The 17,409-nt window shown below is 49.4% G+C and overlaps 2 protein-coding genes across 4 annotated transcripts in view; one reads left to right on the forward strand and one right to left on the reverse strand.

Annotated features, from left to right (window-relative positions):
* Nucleotides 1-5,000, reverse strand: part of LOC141121626 (uncharacterized) — a 118,648-nt gene extending 113,648 nt beyond the window's left edge. The window contains 3 exon segments of the mRNA XM_073611276.1: nucleotides 16-150; nucleotides 278-408; nucleotides 4,906-5,000. Coding sequence (XP_073467377.1) covers nucleotides 16-150; nucleotides 278-373 — 231 coding nt within the window. The 5' untranslated portion in view covers nucleotides 374-408; nucleotides 4,906-5,000.
* LOC141121593 (uncharacterized) overlaps nucleotides 1-17,409 on the forward strand; it is a 243,927-nt gene that overhangs the window by 171,564 nt on the left and 54,954 nt on the right. The window lies entirely within an intron of this gene.

The raw sequence follows: 17,409 nt of genomic DNA on the forward strand, positions 1-17,409 counted from the left end.
CCCAGCACCGCTCACCTCTCCTGTCAGCAGCTCCATCATCTTCATGGTGACTTCTAGAATCTTCTGCATGTTGTGTCTCTCAGGTTTTAGGGAGTCACATGGAGGCACTGTGATGGTCATAGGATCACCTGACTTCACATGAGGAAATCTCTGTATTGGAGAACCAATAGTAATATCATGTTAGAATCCCAGAATCCTCCTCACCTCTCTGGTCAGGTCTGTGTTTTATTAATAGAGATAAGAGTGATGTCATGTGACCTCCCAGAATCCTCCTCACCTCTCCAGTCAGCAGGTAGATGATCTCCAGGGTGAGGTTTAGTATCTTCTCAGTCATGTGACTCCGGTCCTCCTCCATCCTCATTGGTGCTGTCATTTGATCTATACAGGTCTCCTTGTAGATAGATAACTCTGGGAAATTAAAGTAAGAATTATTTGGATGGTATTGGTCACACAATAATAGGATAGGGATGCGAGGGGGAGATAGGAGGGTTGCTGTACCTGTAATAACTACTGCCCCCATGGGAACACATTTAGTTTTGACCGTTTCGTTTTTGCTACATTTTCATAAACACAGAACTCTCTTGCATCAGAAATCCCCTTTTCTCTATGGGGTTTGTTTGGTTTCTGAACTGGTTTTGAGTAGTGTTAGATCTGCAGACAAGGAATGATAAATATGACCCTTCCTTTGGGTTTTTTGCTCTGAGGCAGTGCTCAGGTCAATGTAGGGTAATCATGATGTCCAGGAAGGGGAACTTGCTGTTGGCCGGAGTTGCCGGCTAATCAGGATAGTTGGCAGAACTCCGGCTGCAAGGCTCCAATCTCCGGCAGCCTGCTGACTGACAGGAGTTATGTCACTATCACTCTCTGCAGTAAGAGAAGGGATTGGACAGCAGGAGGATGCTGCTGGTGGAGTAGAGAACTGTGGGGGAGGAGTCTGTTCTCTTCCCTCCAATGACAGCCCAGTGTGGGTAGGAGGACGGGGGGGGGGGGATGTTCTCTTTGTTTCCAAGTATAGTGTAGTAACCAGGACAATGTACTGAGTGGTAGTGGACCCCTGGGGCTCTGAGTTCCAGCACCGGGTACTGCCAGAGCCTGCATGGGAAGGTATTGGACTGCCTCTCCCCAGATGCACAGCACTGACCCCTAACATTCTTAACCAAGAAGGGGTAAAGGACTGCCTTTCTTGTTATTTGACCAGGGAGATGTAAGAAGGGGAAGGTTGCCTTCCTTTCCTGGCAGGACTTCTGTAAGAAGGTCTGAAAAGTAAGTGCAGGTAGGAGGACCGTCATAGACAAAGACCCCCCCTCCCTAGCTTATGGTCCCTATGAGCCCTAAAGCCTCTTCTTCCTTAACAGTCCTACTGCATGCCAACCTTATCAAGGGCCCAGACTCCTTCAACTACACTATCCCCTCAGGGGCCCCTAGAGTCCATCAGCTATCTTTAATCACTCAAAGTCTCTCAGTTCCTCTATTGTCAGTATGGTCATTGTCTTGTCTATTTATTGTCAGTGCTGTTTTTTTTAGAGGATCATATTACTAGAATTTATCTCCAAAATAAAGAAAATGTTACGGCCCCGTAAGTGGGAGAATGTTCTGCCCCTGAAGGGGTTAATCTAGATCTCCACACTATATATGTGTGTATCATCATTTTCTGGAGATAAAATACATCACAGTGACTATGGAGGAAGAGGAGGGACATGACGGGGGGTTACTGGGTGTAAATAGAAAACTGGGATTTTTATACTCACCGTAAAATCCCTTTCTCTGAGTTCATTGCAGGATACTGCCAGATCTTCATTATGGATGGGTCTGATGTTGCCACCTGCAGGAGCAGGATGCTTGGGTGGAACCAAAACTAACAACACACCTTAGGGGCAGACCCCTGCTGGTGGCCAAACTGCAACACAAACCTTATTACCCAGCAGTAATAGGATCAACAACACCAAGATAGCCAAAAAAGGAACAGGGTGGGTGATGTGTCCTTCAATGAACTTCAAGAAAAGGATTTTATGGCGAGCATAAAAATCAAATTTTCTCTTTTATTCCTTGAAGGACGCAGCCAGATCTTCCTGATGGATAGGAAGCCCCAAAGGAGTGTCAGAAGGAAGCAAAGGTGGCATCAAAATCATATGAAGAACAAGGAACCTCTACCGGCAGAACTCAGACTGCTGCCTGTAACACTTTCTGACAAAACTGGCATCCGCAGAGGCAGCCAAGCTCAACCTTGTAGAACTTGGTAAACCAAAATAGCTGCCCTGCAAACGTGACATAAGCAGAATGATGAAATGCCCAGGATGCGCTCAGTGACCTGAGCAATAACAGGAAACAGGCTCACGGCCTATGAAAGCATACGCCTGAACCAATGTCTTGCGAATCCACATGGAAATAGTTGAAGACACCACAGCTGGCCCTTATGCAGGGCCATCAGGAACAATAAGCAATGAGTCAGTCTTCTGAATAAAAGCAGGGCGTTCGAACACCCTGCAATGCATTGAGCACTGCACAGTGCATTCTGTGCCCTGATTGGGCAAAGCTTTGCCCAATCAGGGCACAGTGTAAGCTGCCACGCCAAAATACAATTTAAAAAAAAATGGTGAGGGGGGCCCCCCAAAATACATCAGACCCTTATCCGAGCATACAGCCTGGCAGGTCAGGAAAAGGGGGGGGGGGTGAGTGAGCACCACCACCCCATACCAGGCCACATGCCCTCAACATGGGGGGTGGGTGCTTTGGGGCAGGGGGGCTCAGCTCCCCCCCACCCCAAAACACCTTGTCCCCATGTTGATGTTCAGGTGTGCTACTACTGTCAAATCAACCGGACTGAGGGAACTCCCTTAGCCTGGGTGTGCATATGAGTCTTACTTTGAACAATACTAATATCAACTATCAAATGAAGTGCCATCTAAAAAACTCCAAACAGGCAATGAATAAATGATTACAGTATGATACAGTCCACTTAACTTCCACCATTGTACCACCCTGCTCTTCTGTCCCACTACTGTAACCCCCCGCTCTTCTGCTCCACCAACGCTCTCCCTTTATCATCTGCCCCACCACTGTACCTCCATGCACATCTGCTCCACCACTGAACCATTTTCTCATCTGTACTAAAACTGAACTTATCTGCTCATCTACCCTACAAGACTGTACCTCCTGCACATCTGTCCCACCTTCAGTTCCCCCTGCTCTTCTGCCCCACCATTGTAACCCCCCTGCTCATCTGTCCCACCAATGTACCTCCTTTCTCCTCTGCCCCAACACTGAACCCCCCCTGCTCATCTGTCCCACGACTGTACCCCCTTCTCATCCCTCCTACCACTGTACCTCCTGCACATCTGCCCCACCACTGTACCCCCTTGCTCTTCTGTCCCACCACTGTAACCCCCCTGCTCATCTTCCCCATCAATGTACTCCTTTGCTCATCTGGCCCATCACTGTACCCCCCTGCTCTTCTGTCCCACTGCTGAACCCCTTTCTCGAATTCTTCCACCTCCCTGCACATCTGCCCCAACCCTGTATCCTCCTGCTCTTCTGTTCCACCTCTGAACCCCTCCTGCTCATTTTTCCCACCCCTGTACCTTCTTCTTATCCATGATATGTGTGATATGCAGAGTGGTGAAAGGAAGCAGAGATGAGACACATCTACCTGTCCTGGCACACTCATCCTCATCCTCTCGCATCCAGCCCACGTGCTTCTATGTGATGTATGAGATGTAAATGATGTATGTGATGTATGGGATGTATGTGATGTATATGGTGTATGGGATGTATGTGATGTATGTGATGTATGGGATTTATGTTATGTATATGATGAATGGGATGTCATATACAAGCATATGGAATGGATGTGCAATAATGAGCTCAGGTCAGGGGCATTTTCTGAAAGCAGTGGGCCTCATATACAAGCATATGGAATGGATGTGCAAGTGGGCCTGTGTTCAAGATCATAAGTCGGGCCCCCACAGCTGAGAAAAAGTGGTTGGGTGTGATTTTATTGTGCTGAATACTGTCTGTGGCTTAAAGGGAGTGCAGAGGGGTTCAGTAGTAAGTGACGCAAAGGTTCAGGAATAATTTCAAATTATCAAATTCCCAGAAGTTCTACAGTAATTCCACAAACTGTCACCTGATTGTGTTTTTTTTCAATCAGTGAAATCCCTCCTTTCTGAGATTGGTAGTGGCAATCAAGCAGGTCATCTTCCTCCAGATGGTGGATGGAGCTAGCAGGATTGTGATTGGCTTTAGCAGTGGCCAATGACAGTCCTCCTCCTCCTGGAAACAGGGACCCCAGCAGAACTGCACCCAATATCTTCCCCATCACAAAAGCTGATGATCGCAGCTACAGCAAAGTTAGAGAACCAAACAATGTTTCCCATCTTTTACAATGTGTGGGGGGCGCAGTGCCTCCCCCCCAGTGCAGGTGTGGCATGGGGAATTGGAATGCATTAGTGTCTCACTGACACTTCCCTGCGCTGCTCTGCTGATGGGGAGGGAGCCGAGTGCCGGCAAAAGAGGCTTTGAGTGCTGCTTGCAGCACCAGTGCCGAGGGTTGCCTACCCCTGGGTAAGGATGAGCTCCGGCGTGTTCGCACAGCCCACATGTAGAGCCCGCCAGGAAGTCGGCACTGCGCTGCGCTAATCACAGGCAGTGAGACATTGTCCTGATGTGCGGCTGCAGAGATCGGGAAATGTCTCACTGCCTGTGATTAGCGCAGCGCCGTGCCGACTTCCTGGCGGGCTCTGCACGTGGGCTGTGCGAACATGCCGGAGCTCATCCTTAACCCTGGGCTAGGGTGTGTTTTTAGTTTCAGTTGCGCCTAGAATTCCGCAGGTGGTGATATCAAACCCATCCACCATGAAGATCTGGCTGTTTCCTTCAATGAATGGAAGAGAAATATGATCTTATTACCTCCTCTGCTGTCAGTTCCAGCAACGTCTCCATCTCTGCTCCGTACCACATGGAATTCACTTCCTGTCTGTACCTGTCATCACTTCCTGTCTTCCATAGAGACTTCCTGTCATAAGTGGGATCACCACCTTGTGGAGCTCAGAGGAACTGCAGCCACGAAAAATGTCTCGTAGTGTGAACACGGCCTTGTGCTGTGTGTGTATGTACTGTATATCCTTATAGATGGGGTCATCTCCACTCCCGCCAAGGGGGATAGAAATATATTACTGCCAAGTCCAGCCTTTCTCCAAAGATTTCTAGGGATTCCTGGAGACATGAACAATTTCTGTCTCCCAGTAACTGACATCAAAGTCCTGTAAGAACCCATTTACACTGGGGCCATTGCCGCGTTCGTGGTAAAGCACTGCTCGTTTTAGCTGCGCTTTACCACTGTTTAATCTGTGCTTTGCGGCCGCTAGCGGGGCATTTTTAACCCCACACAAGGGGTTAAAAACTCCCGTGTTGCGGCACTTCCAAAGCGCTTTTCATTCCAATGGGCAAGGCGTTTTGGAAGCGCTAAATACAGCGCTCCCAACCCGCCCCAAGGATGCTTCTTGCAGGGCTTTTCGGAACATCCCACAAGCGCACAGCCTGAGTGTGAAAAGTCACATTTGAATGAATGGGAGGTGGTTTTCAGGCGCTTAGCAGAGGCTATTTCAAGCGCTAAAGCACCTGAAATCTGCCCCAGTGTGAAAGGGGTCTAAGGGGGCAGTCTTCCCACTGATGGTGAATAGGGATGAGCCGAACACCCCCCCGGTTCGGTTCGCACCAGAACCTGCGAACGGACCGAAAGTTCGCACGAACGTTAGAACCCCATTGACGTCTATGGGACTCGAACGTTCAAAATCAAAAGTGCTCACTTTAAAGGCTAATTTGCATGGTATTGTCCTAAAAAGTGTTTGGGGACCCGGGTCCTACCCCAGGGGACATGTATCAATGCAAAAAAAACTTTTAAAATCGTCCGTTTTTTCGGGAGCAGTGATTTTAATGATGCTTAAAGTAAAAAAAAAAAAAAGTGAAATATTCCTTTAAATATCGTACCTGAGGGGTGTCTATAGTATGCCTGTAAAGTGGCGCGTGTTTCCCGTGTTTAGAACAGTCCCTGCACCAAATGTCATTTTTAAAGGAAAAAATCTCATTTAAAACTGCTTGCGGGTTTAATATAATGTCGGGTCCTGGCAATATGGATGAAAATCAGTGAGACAAACGGCATGGGTACCCCCCAGTCCATTACCAGGCCCTTTGGGTCTTGTATGGATATTAAGGGGAACCCCGCACCCAAATTAAAATAAGGAAAGGTGTGGGGCCACCAGGCCCTATATACTCTGAACAGCAGTATACAGGCGGTGCAAACAAGACAGGGACTGTAGGTTTGTTGTTAAGTAGAATCTGTTTGTCATTTTGAATGGGTACATTTTTAACGTGTTTAGCTCCAGCCAAAATTTCTTTTTTAAGCTTTTTGGAAAACATAGGGAAGGGTTATCACCCCTGTGACATTTGTTTTGCTGTCTTTCCTCCTATTTAGAAGATTTCACCTCACTTTTTGTCCCAATGACAAATGTTTTTTGAGAATTTGGGGTTTTTTGTGGAACAAGGATTGGAAAGCATCAGTGGAAAGGAGAAATGTTTTTCCCATATTAACTCTTACAGGAGAGAATTTCCCTTCCTAGGGGTAGATTTCATCTCACTTCCTGTTGTCTCCTTCCGTTTACAAGTAGGAGTCGTTTGTAAGTTAGATGTTTGAAAGTAGGGGCCTGCCCTATATACTCAGCAGAAATTTGGGCCTTAGGTGTTGTTGTGGCCACAACAACGTAAGCCCTCACAGGGCCCTGCTGTGAAATATTAGATAAAGAATTGTAATTACATGCCCCTGTTGAACAGGGGCAGAAAAACTGGGCCTTTGGTGGTGGTGGTGGTGGTGCTGGTGCCACAACACTGTAAGTCCTCACTCGCTCTTGGTGGGTGCAGAAATGGGCCCTGCTGTGAAATATTAGATCAAGAATTGTAATTACATGCCCCCGTTGAACAGGGGCAGAAAAATTGGGCCTGTGGTGGTGGTGGTGGTGCTGGTGCCACAACACTGCAACCCCTCACAGACACTCTAGTTGGAATGCAGGAACGAGCCCTGCTGCAAAGTATTGCATCAAAAATTGTAATTACACGCCCCTGTTAAACAGGGGCAGAAAAATTGGGCCTTAGGCACTGGTGCTGGTGCCACAACACTGCAACCCCTCACAGACACTCTAGTTGGAACGCAGGAACGAGCCCTACTGCAAAGTATTGCATTAAAAATTGTAATTACACGCCCCTGTGAAACAGGGGCAGAAAAATTGTGCCTTAGGCACTGGTGGTGGCGCCCAGAACCAAAAATGTTCTTACAAGCTATTAGCGTGATGATTGAGGAGGAAGAGGATAATTACTCAGGGATAGTCACTCAGCATCAGCATAGGCAGTCTTTGAAGGGATGTGAGATTTCAAAAAAAATTTTTCGGTTACATCAGCATCAGGTGCTTGGTAGCTGGTGGTGATCCAAGACTGATTCATTTTTATGAAGGTCAGTCGATCGACCGAGTCGGTGGACAGACGCACCCTGTGATCGGTTACCACGCCTCCAGCAGCACTGAATGTGCGTTCCGAAAGAACGCTGGATGCAGGACAGGCCAGTAGCTCAATTGCATACTGTGCAAGCTCTGGCCAGTGATCCATCCTCAAGACCCAGTAACCCAGAGGATTTTCGGTGGGAAAGGTGTCCAAGTCTGATCTTGCCCCTAGGTATTCCTGCACCATGTAAAACAGACGCTGGCGATGGTTGCTGGAACCGATCATACCTTGGGGCTGCGGACCAAAAAATTGTCTGAACGCATCGGTCAGACGGCCACCTTCTCCACCGCTCCTTCTTTGACTGACCGAAGCCTCAGCAACACGTTGTCCAGAAACAGGAGTTTGTAACCTCCCAGTCTCTGGGAACGCGTTGCACAGACCTTTCTGCAAGGCCTCCCGAAGATGTTTCATCCTCTGCTCCCTCTGCGATGGCAAGATAAGGTCCGCAACCTTACCCTTGTAACGTGGATCAAGGAGGGTTGCCAGCCAGTATTGGTCCTTCTCCTTGATACCACGAATACGAGGATCCTTACGCAGGCTTTGCAGGATCAGGGAGGCCATGCAGCGTAGGTTTGCTGAGGCATTCGGTCCGGAGTCCTCTGGGTCACTAAGGACGACATGGTCCGCAGCCACCTCCTCCCAGCCACGTACAAGTCCATGTGTTTCTTGGGACTGATCCCTTAAAGACTGCTGCTGATGCTGAGTGCCAGGCTCCACCTCCATACTGACACAATCTTCCTCCTCCTCCTCATCCTCTTGCTGTGTGATCAGCGGGCACGCAGGAACACTGTCTGATTAAAGGGGGCCTTGAGAGCTAAGGAAGTCCTCCTCTTCCTGCCTCTGTTCTGCCTCAAGTGCCCTGTCCATTATTCCATGCAGCGTGTGCTCCAACAGATGGACAAAGGGGACAGTGTCACTGATGCATGCATTGTCACTGCTCACCATCCTCGTGGCCTCCTCAAATGGTGACAGGACAGTGCATGCATCCCTGATCATGGCCCAGTGGCGTGGGGAAAAAAAAACAAGCTCCCCTGACCCTGTCCTGGTGCCATAGTCGCACAGGTACTCATTGATGGCCCTCTGCTGCGTGTGCAGCCGCTGCAGCATGGCCAACGTTGAGTTCCACCTGGTGGAACTCATGTCACAGATTAGGCGGTTCTTGGGCAGGTTAAACTCCTTTTGGAGGTCCGTCAGCCGAGCACTGGCATTATATGACCGGCGGAAATGCACACAGACTTTCCTGGCCTGCCTCAGGACATCCTGTAAGCCCGGGTACCTGCCCAAGAACCGCTGCACCACCAAGTTAAGGACGTGAGCCAAACAGGGCACATGGGTCATTTGTCCCTGTCGGAGGGCAGAGAGGAGGTTGGTGCCATTGTCGCAAACCACCATTCCTGCCTTAAGTTGGCGTGGCGTCAACCACCTCTGAACCTGCCCCTGCAGAGCTGACAGAACCTCTGCCCCAGTGTGGCTCCTGTCCCCCAAGCACACCAGCTCAAGCACCGCATGGCATATTTTGGCCTGCGTACTTGCGTAGCCCCTTGAACGGCTACGGAGCACCGCTGGTTCCGAGGACAAAGCACAGGAAGAGGCCATGGAGGAAGAAGAAGAGGAGGGGGTGGAGGAGAGAGGTGTGTCACAATCATTAGCATTTTGGAGGTGTGGTGGCGGAACAACCTCCAACACTACTGCACCTTGTCCTGCATCCTTCCCAGCTGCCAGCAGAGTCACCCAATGCGCCGTGAAACTTAGGTAACGTCCCTGTCCATGCCTGCTGGACCATGAGTCAGCGGTAATATGCACCTTACCGCTGACCGCCCTGTCCAGCGAGGCATGGACATTGCCTTCCACATGCCGGTAGAGAGCCGGAATCGCCTTCTGTGAGAAAAAGTGGCGTTTGGGTACCTGCCACTGAGGAACCGCACATTCCACAAACTCACGGAAGGGGGCAGAGTCTACCAACTGAAAAGGCAGCAGTTGAAGTGCTAGCAATTTTGCCAAGCTAGCATTCAACCGCTGGGCATGTGGATGGCTGGGAGCAAACTTCTTTCGGCGGTGCAGCAGCTGGGGCAGGGAAATTTGCCTGGTACAATCTGACGTCGGTGTACCAAAAGCAGATTGCCCACAAGTACTTGGCTGTGACACACCTAATTCTACACCTTCATTCCTCTCAGTGCAGGTCTCAGAGAGGACTGAAGGTATAGTGGGGTTGGAAATCTCAGCTGATGAGGAGCAAGGAGAGGTCCTCTTTGTTCTTTGGTGTGGGTCTTTTAGATACGCTTGCCAACGAACTGCATGGCAGGTCAACATATGTCTGGTCAAGCATGTGGTACCCAAGCGGGAGATGTTTTGGCCACGCGAGATACGCTTGAGACATATGTTGCAAATAGCAGCGGTGCGATCTGATGCACTCGTCTCAAAAAAGGCCCACACCAAAGAACTTTTTGAATAACGCGCAGAGACTGCAGCGCCCTGCACATGTGGAGCTTTGAGGTGTGATGCAGTCAATGTGCTGCCCTTATGATGTGCCACCTCCTCCTCCTCCTCCTCCTCCTCTCTCCTATCAGGCACCCATGTTGAGTCAGTGACCTCATCATCCCCTCCCTCCTCATCACTGGAGCAAACCTGGCAGTATGCTGCAGCAGCGGGAGCATGACTGCCAGATTGCTGTCCTTCTTGGGCACCCCCTCTGTCCGTGCTCATGTTACTGCCTTCATCGAGCTCAGTATCATCATAAGAGCCTTCCAAACGCTGGGCATCCTCCTGGAGCATGTACCCAACACTGTGGTCAAACAGTTCGAGGGACTCCTCAGGAGGACATGGTGGGGCTAGGGAAGGAGTCACTGATGACATTGAGCCGAGGGAAGAGGCCGCTGCTTTGCCAGACAAAGTACCCTGGGCATGGGTGAGAGAGGATGAGGAGGATGAGGACGGCTTGGTCATCCACTCGACCAAGTCTTCCGCATGTTGTGGCTCAACACGGCCAGCTGCCGAAAAAAAGGCCAAGCGTGTCCCACGGCCACGTGCTGATGAGGATGCACCGTCTCCACGACCAGCACTAGACACAGAGCCTGCTTGCCCTCTCTTATTGGCTTGTGACTGTCTACCTCTCCTTCTTGACCTTCCAGACATACTAATGGCCTGTAGCTGCACTAAGCTGGGATATATATATATATATATATATATATATATATATATATATATATATGTACTGATACTGCAGCTAGCAAAATCAATTGCCTGCCTGTAGTATGAGAACACCACCAACCTTCTACAGGTAGCTTTAGCTGAACACTGTGAGGTGGACGCACCCCACTAACTTGTAGGTTTAGCTGAACACTGTGAACAGGTCGCACCCCACTAGCTTGTAGGTTTAGCTGAACACTGTGAGCAGGACGCACCCCACTAACTTGTAGGTTTAGCTGAACACTGTGAGCAGGACGCACCCCACTAACTTGTAGGTTTAGCTGAACACTGTGAGCAGGACGCACCCCACTAACTTGTAGGTTTAGCTGAACACTGTAAGGTGGACGCACCACACTAACTTGTAGGTTTAGCTGAACACTGTGAGCAGGACGCACCCCACTAACTTGTAGGTTTAGCTGAACACGGTGAGCAGGACGCACTGCACTAACTGTAAATAGTCTAGCTGCCTGACTGTGGCACTAATAGGATCAAAAAAACACCAGTAATTTTCTTCAGGTAGCTGTATATACTGTAACAAGACAAGCCTGCCTGTCAGTAAGAAGATAACAGGAACGGATCTAGCTGAACACTGTGAGCAGGAGGCACCCCACTAACTTGTAGGTTTAGCTGAACACTCTGAGCAGGATGCACCCCACTAACTTGTAGGTTTAGCTGAACACTGTGAGGTGGACGCACCCCACTAACGTGTAGGTTTAGCTGAACACTGTGAGCAGGACGCACTGCACTAACTGTAAATAGTCTAGCTGCCTGACTGTGGTACTAATAGGATCAAAAAAACACCAGTAATTTTCTTCAGGTAGCTGTATATACTGTAACAAGACAAGCCTGCCTGTCAGTAAGAAGATAACAGGAACGGATCTAGCTGAACACTGTGAGCAGGACGCACCCCACTAACTTGTAGGTTTAGCTGAACACTGTGAGCAGGACGCACCCCACTAATTTGTAGGTTTAGCTGAACACTGTGAGCAGGACGCATTGCACTAACTGTAAATAGTCTAGCTGCCTGACTGTGGTACTAATAGGATCAAAAGAACACCAGCAATTTTCTTCAGGTAGCTGTATATACTGTAACAAGACAAGCCTGCCTGTCAGTAAGAAGATAACAGGAACGGATCTAGCTGAACACTGTGAGCAGGACGCAGTGTTGCCAACCGCCCGTTAATTTACGGGCAGCCCGTAAAAATCACCCCATTTTCGGGGCGCCCGTGAATGCCCGTTACGGGCAGCCTGTGCCCGTAAAAAAGATGGCTGCGGGCCAGCCATGCAACTGCGCATGCGCCGTTCCGAAGCCTGCAGGACTCGGGAAAGATCGTACAAGCTCGGCAGGCCGGCGCATGCACAGTAATGTAATGACGCCGCCTGGTGCCATTTTTGAACAGAAGCCGCCGGCCGCCGCTCGATCTTCAGTTCTCGGCGGTTCAGCGGGGGGAGCCGGAGGAGCCATGTTACCGGGCCCGGCCACGGCAGGACAGGTAACAGTCACTCTCTCCTCCCCTCTCCCTGGATGCTCTCCCCTCCTTCTTTCTCCCCCCCCGAAGCTCTTCTTCTGCTGGTTCCATATACACCCGATCACCCGGATTCCACTCTCCGTCTCCGGTGAGTACATCCCAGCCTGCCAGCTTTGTCTCCGGCGCTCTCTCTCTCTCTCTCTGCGGGGTTACCCACTATCAGGCGGGCACCCGGCACCTTTTGTTCTGCCAGCTTTGTCTCCGGCGCTCTCTCTCTCTCTGCGGGGTTACCCACTATCAGGCGGGCACCTGGCACCTTTTGTTCTGCCAGCCGTGCCTGCAGTCCGAACCAGTGCGGCGTTCCCCGCTGGGTGGCCGGGGCTGGGGTGACCGATGTGTGCCAGGGATGACTGGGGCTGTGCGGTGTTCATGTCTGCAGAGCACACTGTGCATTGTGATGAAGTTACTCTGATAACAGGATCCGTTGTGTGTGTGCTCATGGCTGTCACTGTGCATGGAGATGTGTGTGTGTATATATATAATGTGTCTGTGTGTATATATCACAGTGAGTGACAGCCTCTAACATCCCCTGTGCCCACAGCCTCTGACATCTCCTGTGCCCACAGCCTCTGACATCTCCTGTGCCCGCAGCCTCTGACTTCTCCTGTGCCCGCAGCCTCTGACATCTCCTGTGCCCGCAGCCTCTGACATCTCCTGTGCCCGCAGCCTCTGACATCTCCTGTGCCCGCAGCCTCTGACATCTCCTGTGCCCACAGCCTCTGACATCTCCTGTGCCCACAGCCTCTGACCATCTCGTGTGCCCGCAGCCTCTGACCATCTCATGTGCCCACAGCCTCTGACCATCTCGTGTGCCCACAGCCTCTGACCATCTCGTGTGCCCACAGCCTCTGACCATCTCCTGCCCAGTGCCCGCAGCCTCTGACCATCTCCTGTCCGCAGCCTCTGACCATCTCCTGCCCAGTGCCCGCAGCCTCTGACCATCTCCTGGCCGCAGCCTCTGGCCATCTCCTGGCTGCAGCCTCTGACCATCTCCTGGCCGCAGCCTCTGACCATCTCCTGGCCGCAGCCTCTGACCTATTCCTACATCATGTCTGCAGTCTCTGAGGGGGAGTCGGGAAAGGAGTCAAGAGTGGGAGCGCCGCCGGGATCATGGGGTCACGGGAGAAGTCAGACGTGTGTGGACTGTGGAGAGGAGACCATAGGAAAACCAGAACCACCAAGCTGGAGCCATCTGACTGAGCCCTGTACGATGCACCTGAGAGGAGGTCAGTGACAGCACCGCCAGGCCAGTCTGGGGGGGTTGCTGATGTAAGGGGGAGTGAATACAATAATGTAAGGGGCACTGATATAAAGGTTTCCCCCTAAATTAGTAACTCCCCTTACCTTAGTGTATTCACTCTGCGGAAGGTGGTCTCTGGTCACCAGAGTGCCCACCACATCAGAGTTCCTGGCATTCCCCTTTACATCAAAGTCTGCAGGATTGCCCCTTACAGTGCAAAGGGGAACTCAATCTGCGGACCCTGATGTAATTGGGAACTCTGATGTAAAGGGAACACAGTGGACTCTGATATAAGGTGGTCTCTGGTCACCAGAGCCCCCCTCTACATCAGAGTTCCCCCATAGATCATGATCTGCAGCGTTCCCCTTTACATAAGAGTTCCCTTTCACTGTTAGGGGGATCCCTGCAGACTCTGATGTAAGGAGGGAACCTAGTGCTAGCTGGGTTATAGTAACCTGACCTTCATGTCAATGGAGAAATATGTTTTTTGACTTTTGTTTAGCTTAAACACATTGCTAATAGCACTAGCTATATGTTTATAGTTCAAATATGTATCCTTGCACTGTTTAGCACTGAAAATAGTAATTTTAGGTACTTTTTTGCAGCGCCAGTAAAAAATGCGGATCTGCCAGTAATTTTCATGATTTTTGCCAGTAAAAAGTGGTGCCGTTTGTAAATTTTGTCATCCTGCCAGTAAATTTCACTTCAGGGGGTTGGCAACACTGGCAGGACGCACTGCACTAACTTGTAGGTTTAGCTGAACACTCTGAGAAGGACGCACCCCACTAACTTGTAGGTTTAGCTGAACACTGAGGTGGATGCACCGCACTAACTTGTAGGTTTAGCTGAACACTGTGAGCAGGACGCACCACACTAACTTGTAGGTTTAGCTGAACACTGTGAGCAGGACGCACTGCACTAACTGTAAATAGTCTAGCTGCCTGACTGTGGTACTAATAGGATCAAAAGAACACCAGTAATTTTCTTCAGGTAGCTGTAAATACTGTAACAAGACAAGCCTGCCTGTCAGTAGGAAGATAACAAGAACGGATCTAACTAAACTGAATACAGTGTATGCATATAAATACACAATACACTGTAAGTGCAGCTAACTGACTGACTGTTCTGCCTAATCTATCTAACTCAAATCAAATGTCACTGTCTGTCTCTCTCTCTCTCTCAATGAACGCCGGAACACACACTACACAGGGCCGCCGTGCAGGCGGCCTTATATAGTGTGGGGCGTGTACTAAATCCCCTGAGCCATAATTGGCCAAAGCCTCCTTGGCTTTGGCCAATTACAGCTCTCTGTTCAGTTGGCGCTGTGATTGGCCAAGCATGCGGGTCATAGTGCATGCTTGGCCAATCATAAGCCAGTAATGCACTGCGATGCCGCAGTGAATTATGGGCCGTGACGCGCCACACGAATTTGGCGCGAACGGCCCATATCGTTCGCAATTCGGCGAACGGGCGAACAGACGATGTTCGAGTCGATCATGGGTTCGACTCGAACACGAAGCTCATCCCTAATGGTGAAGTAAGAATGATCTTCTCCCACTGATCACCAATGTAAGGGGCTACTACACTGATCACTGATATAAGGGGATCCTTCTCCCTTTGATTACACATGTAAGAGACCACTACACTGACCACTGATATAAGGGGGTCCTTCTCCCATTGATCACCAATGAAAAAGGCTACTACACTGACCACTGATATAAGGGAGTCCTTCTCCTACTGGTCACCAATGTAAGGAATCACTAAACTGACCACTGATATAAGGCGGTCCTTCTCCCATTGATCACCAATGTAAGGGCTACTACACTGACAATTGATATAAGGGGGTCCTTCTCCCATTGGTCACCAATGTAAGGGACCACTACACAGACCCCCTTATATCAGTGATCAGTGTAGTAGCCCCTTACGTTGGTGACCAATGGGAGAAGGATCCCCTTATATCAGTGGTCAGTGTAGTGGTCCCTTACATTGGTGATCAATGGGAGAAGGACCCCCTTATATCAGTGGTCAGTGTAGTGGTCCCTTACATTGGTGACCAATGGGAGAAGGAACCCCATTATATCAGTGGTTATTATCCCATTGGTCACCAATGTAAGAGACAGCTACACTGACCACTGATTTAGGGGGCCCTCTCCCATTGGTCACCAATGTAAGAGACCACTACACTGACCACTGATATAAGGGGATCCTTCTCCCATTGGTCACCAACGTAAGGGGCTACTACACTGATCACTGATATAAAGGGGTTCTTCTCCTACTGGTCACCAATGTAAGGGACCTCTACACTGCCCACTGATTTACTGTAAGGGGGTCCTTCTCCCATTGGTCAACAATGTAAAGGACCAGACCACTACACTGCCCACTGATTTACTGTAAGGGGGGTCCTTCTTCCATTGGTAGCCAGTGTAAGAGACCACTACACTGATCACTAGGAATGGGCCTCAAGTTTTGTCTGAGCAGAGGTTCAGATTGAAGTTTGCTTGTTTGAAGATTCAGAGGATGGTTGAACTAAACGGGTATTCCGCCGAGTTGAATCTATTACTATTCCCCCTAAATTCTATTACACAATTACCCCCCTCTCTCCTGATCAGCCAGAGTGCATGTATGGAATAAAGGTCTGGTATGGATTTCACGGGGGACCTCACACATTGTTTTTGTGAGGATGTGCTGTAGCAACAGTGACATTTACAAGGAAAAGATGATACAGTTTAACTACTTGCCGACAGATTTATAGCCAAAAGACGGCTACAGTGCAGACGGCCAATTTCTGGGAGGTCATCCATAGACACCCTCTTGAAACCATGCTCCATTGGGTGCGATCTGTGATCGCTGAGTCCCTCACAGATCACGGTAAAGAGCCAATCACAGCAGCCCTTTACCACATGTCCAATCATAGCCGATCACAATGTCAACAGGATTGCTGCTTATTGGCTGTCCTCTCTCCACGCTAAGAGGAGAGCTGGTAAGCAGCAATCCACATATAGAACATGTACACTGATCATCAGTGCCCTGATTGTCAGTGCTGTATATCAGTGCCCATCAGTGCTACCTTTCAGTGTCCATTAGTGATGTCTGTCAGGGCCCATCAGTACTGTCTATCACAACCGCCTATCAGTGCCCATCAGTGTCGCATATTAGCGTAGCCTCATCATTGCCGCCTCATCTGTGCCCATCAGTGCAGCCTATCAGTGCCCATCAGTGCGGCCTCATCAGCGCACATCATGAAGGAGAAAAATTACTTTGTTTCTGTTGTAAAATTTTGTGCATTTTAACCACTTCAGCCCCAGCCTGACTGGAGCAGTTTTTGTGATTCGGCACTGCGTCGCTTTAACTGACAATTGCGCGGTCGTGCGATGTGGCTCCCAAACAAAATTGACGTCCTTTTTTTCCCACCAATAGAGCTTTCTTTTGGTGGTATTTGATCACCTCTGCGCTTTTTATTTTTTGCGCTATAAACAAAAAAAGAGCGACAATTTTGAAAAAAACGCATTATTTTTTACTTTTTGCTATAATAAACATCCCCCAAAAATATATAAAAAAAACATTTTTTTTCCTTAGTTTAGGCCGATATGTATTCTTCTACATATTTTTGGTAAAAAAAATCTCAATAAGCGTTATAGCGTTTACAAAATAGGGGATAGTTTTATGGCATTTTTATTAATAATTTTTTTTTTAAATGGCGGTGATCATCGATTTTTATTGTGACTGCGACATTATGGCGGACACATCGAACATTTTTGGGACCATTGTCATTTATACAGCAATCAGTGCTATACAAATGCATTGATTCCTGTGTAAATGACACTGGCAGTGAAGGGGTTAACCACTAGGTGGCAGTGTAGGGGTTAAGTGTGTCCTAGGGGCGTGTTTCTAACTGTAGGGGGGATGGGC

This window comes from Aquarana catesbeiana, unplaced genomic scaffold, assembly GCF_042186555.1.
Source record: "Aquarana catesbeiana isolate 2022-GZ unplaced genomic scaffold, ASM4218655v1 unanchor226, whole genome shotgun sequence".
Classification (NCBI taxonomy): domain Eukaryota; kingdom Metazoa; phylum Chordata; class Amphibia; order Anura; family Ranidae; genus Aquarana; species Aquarana catesbeiana.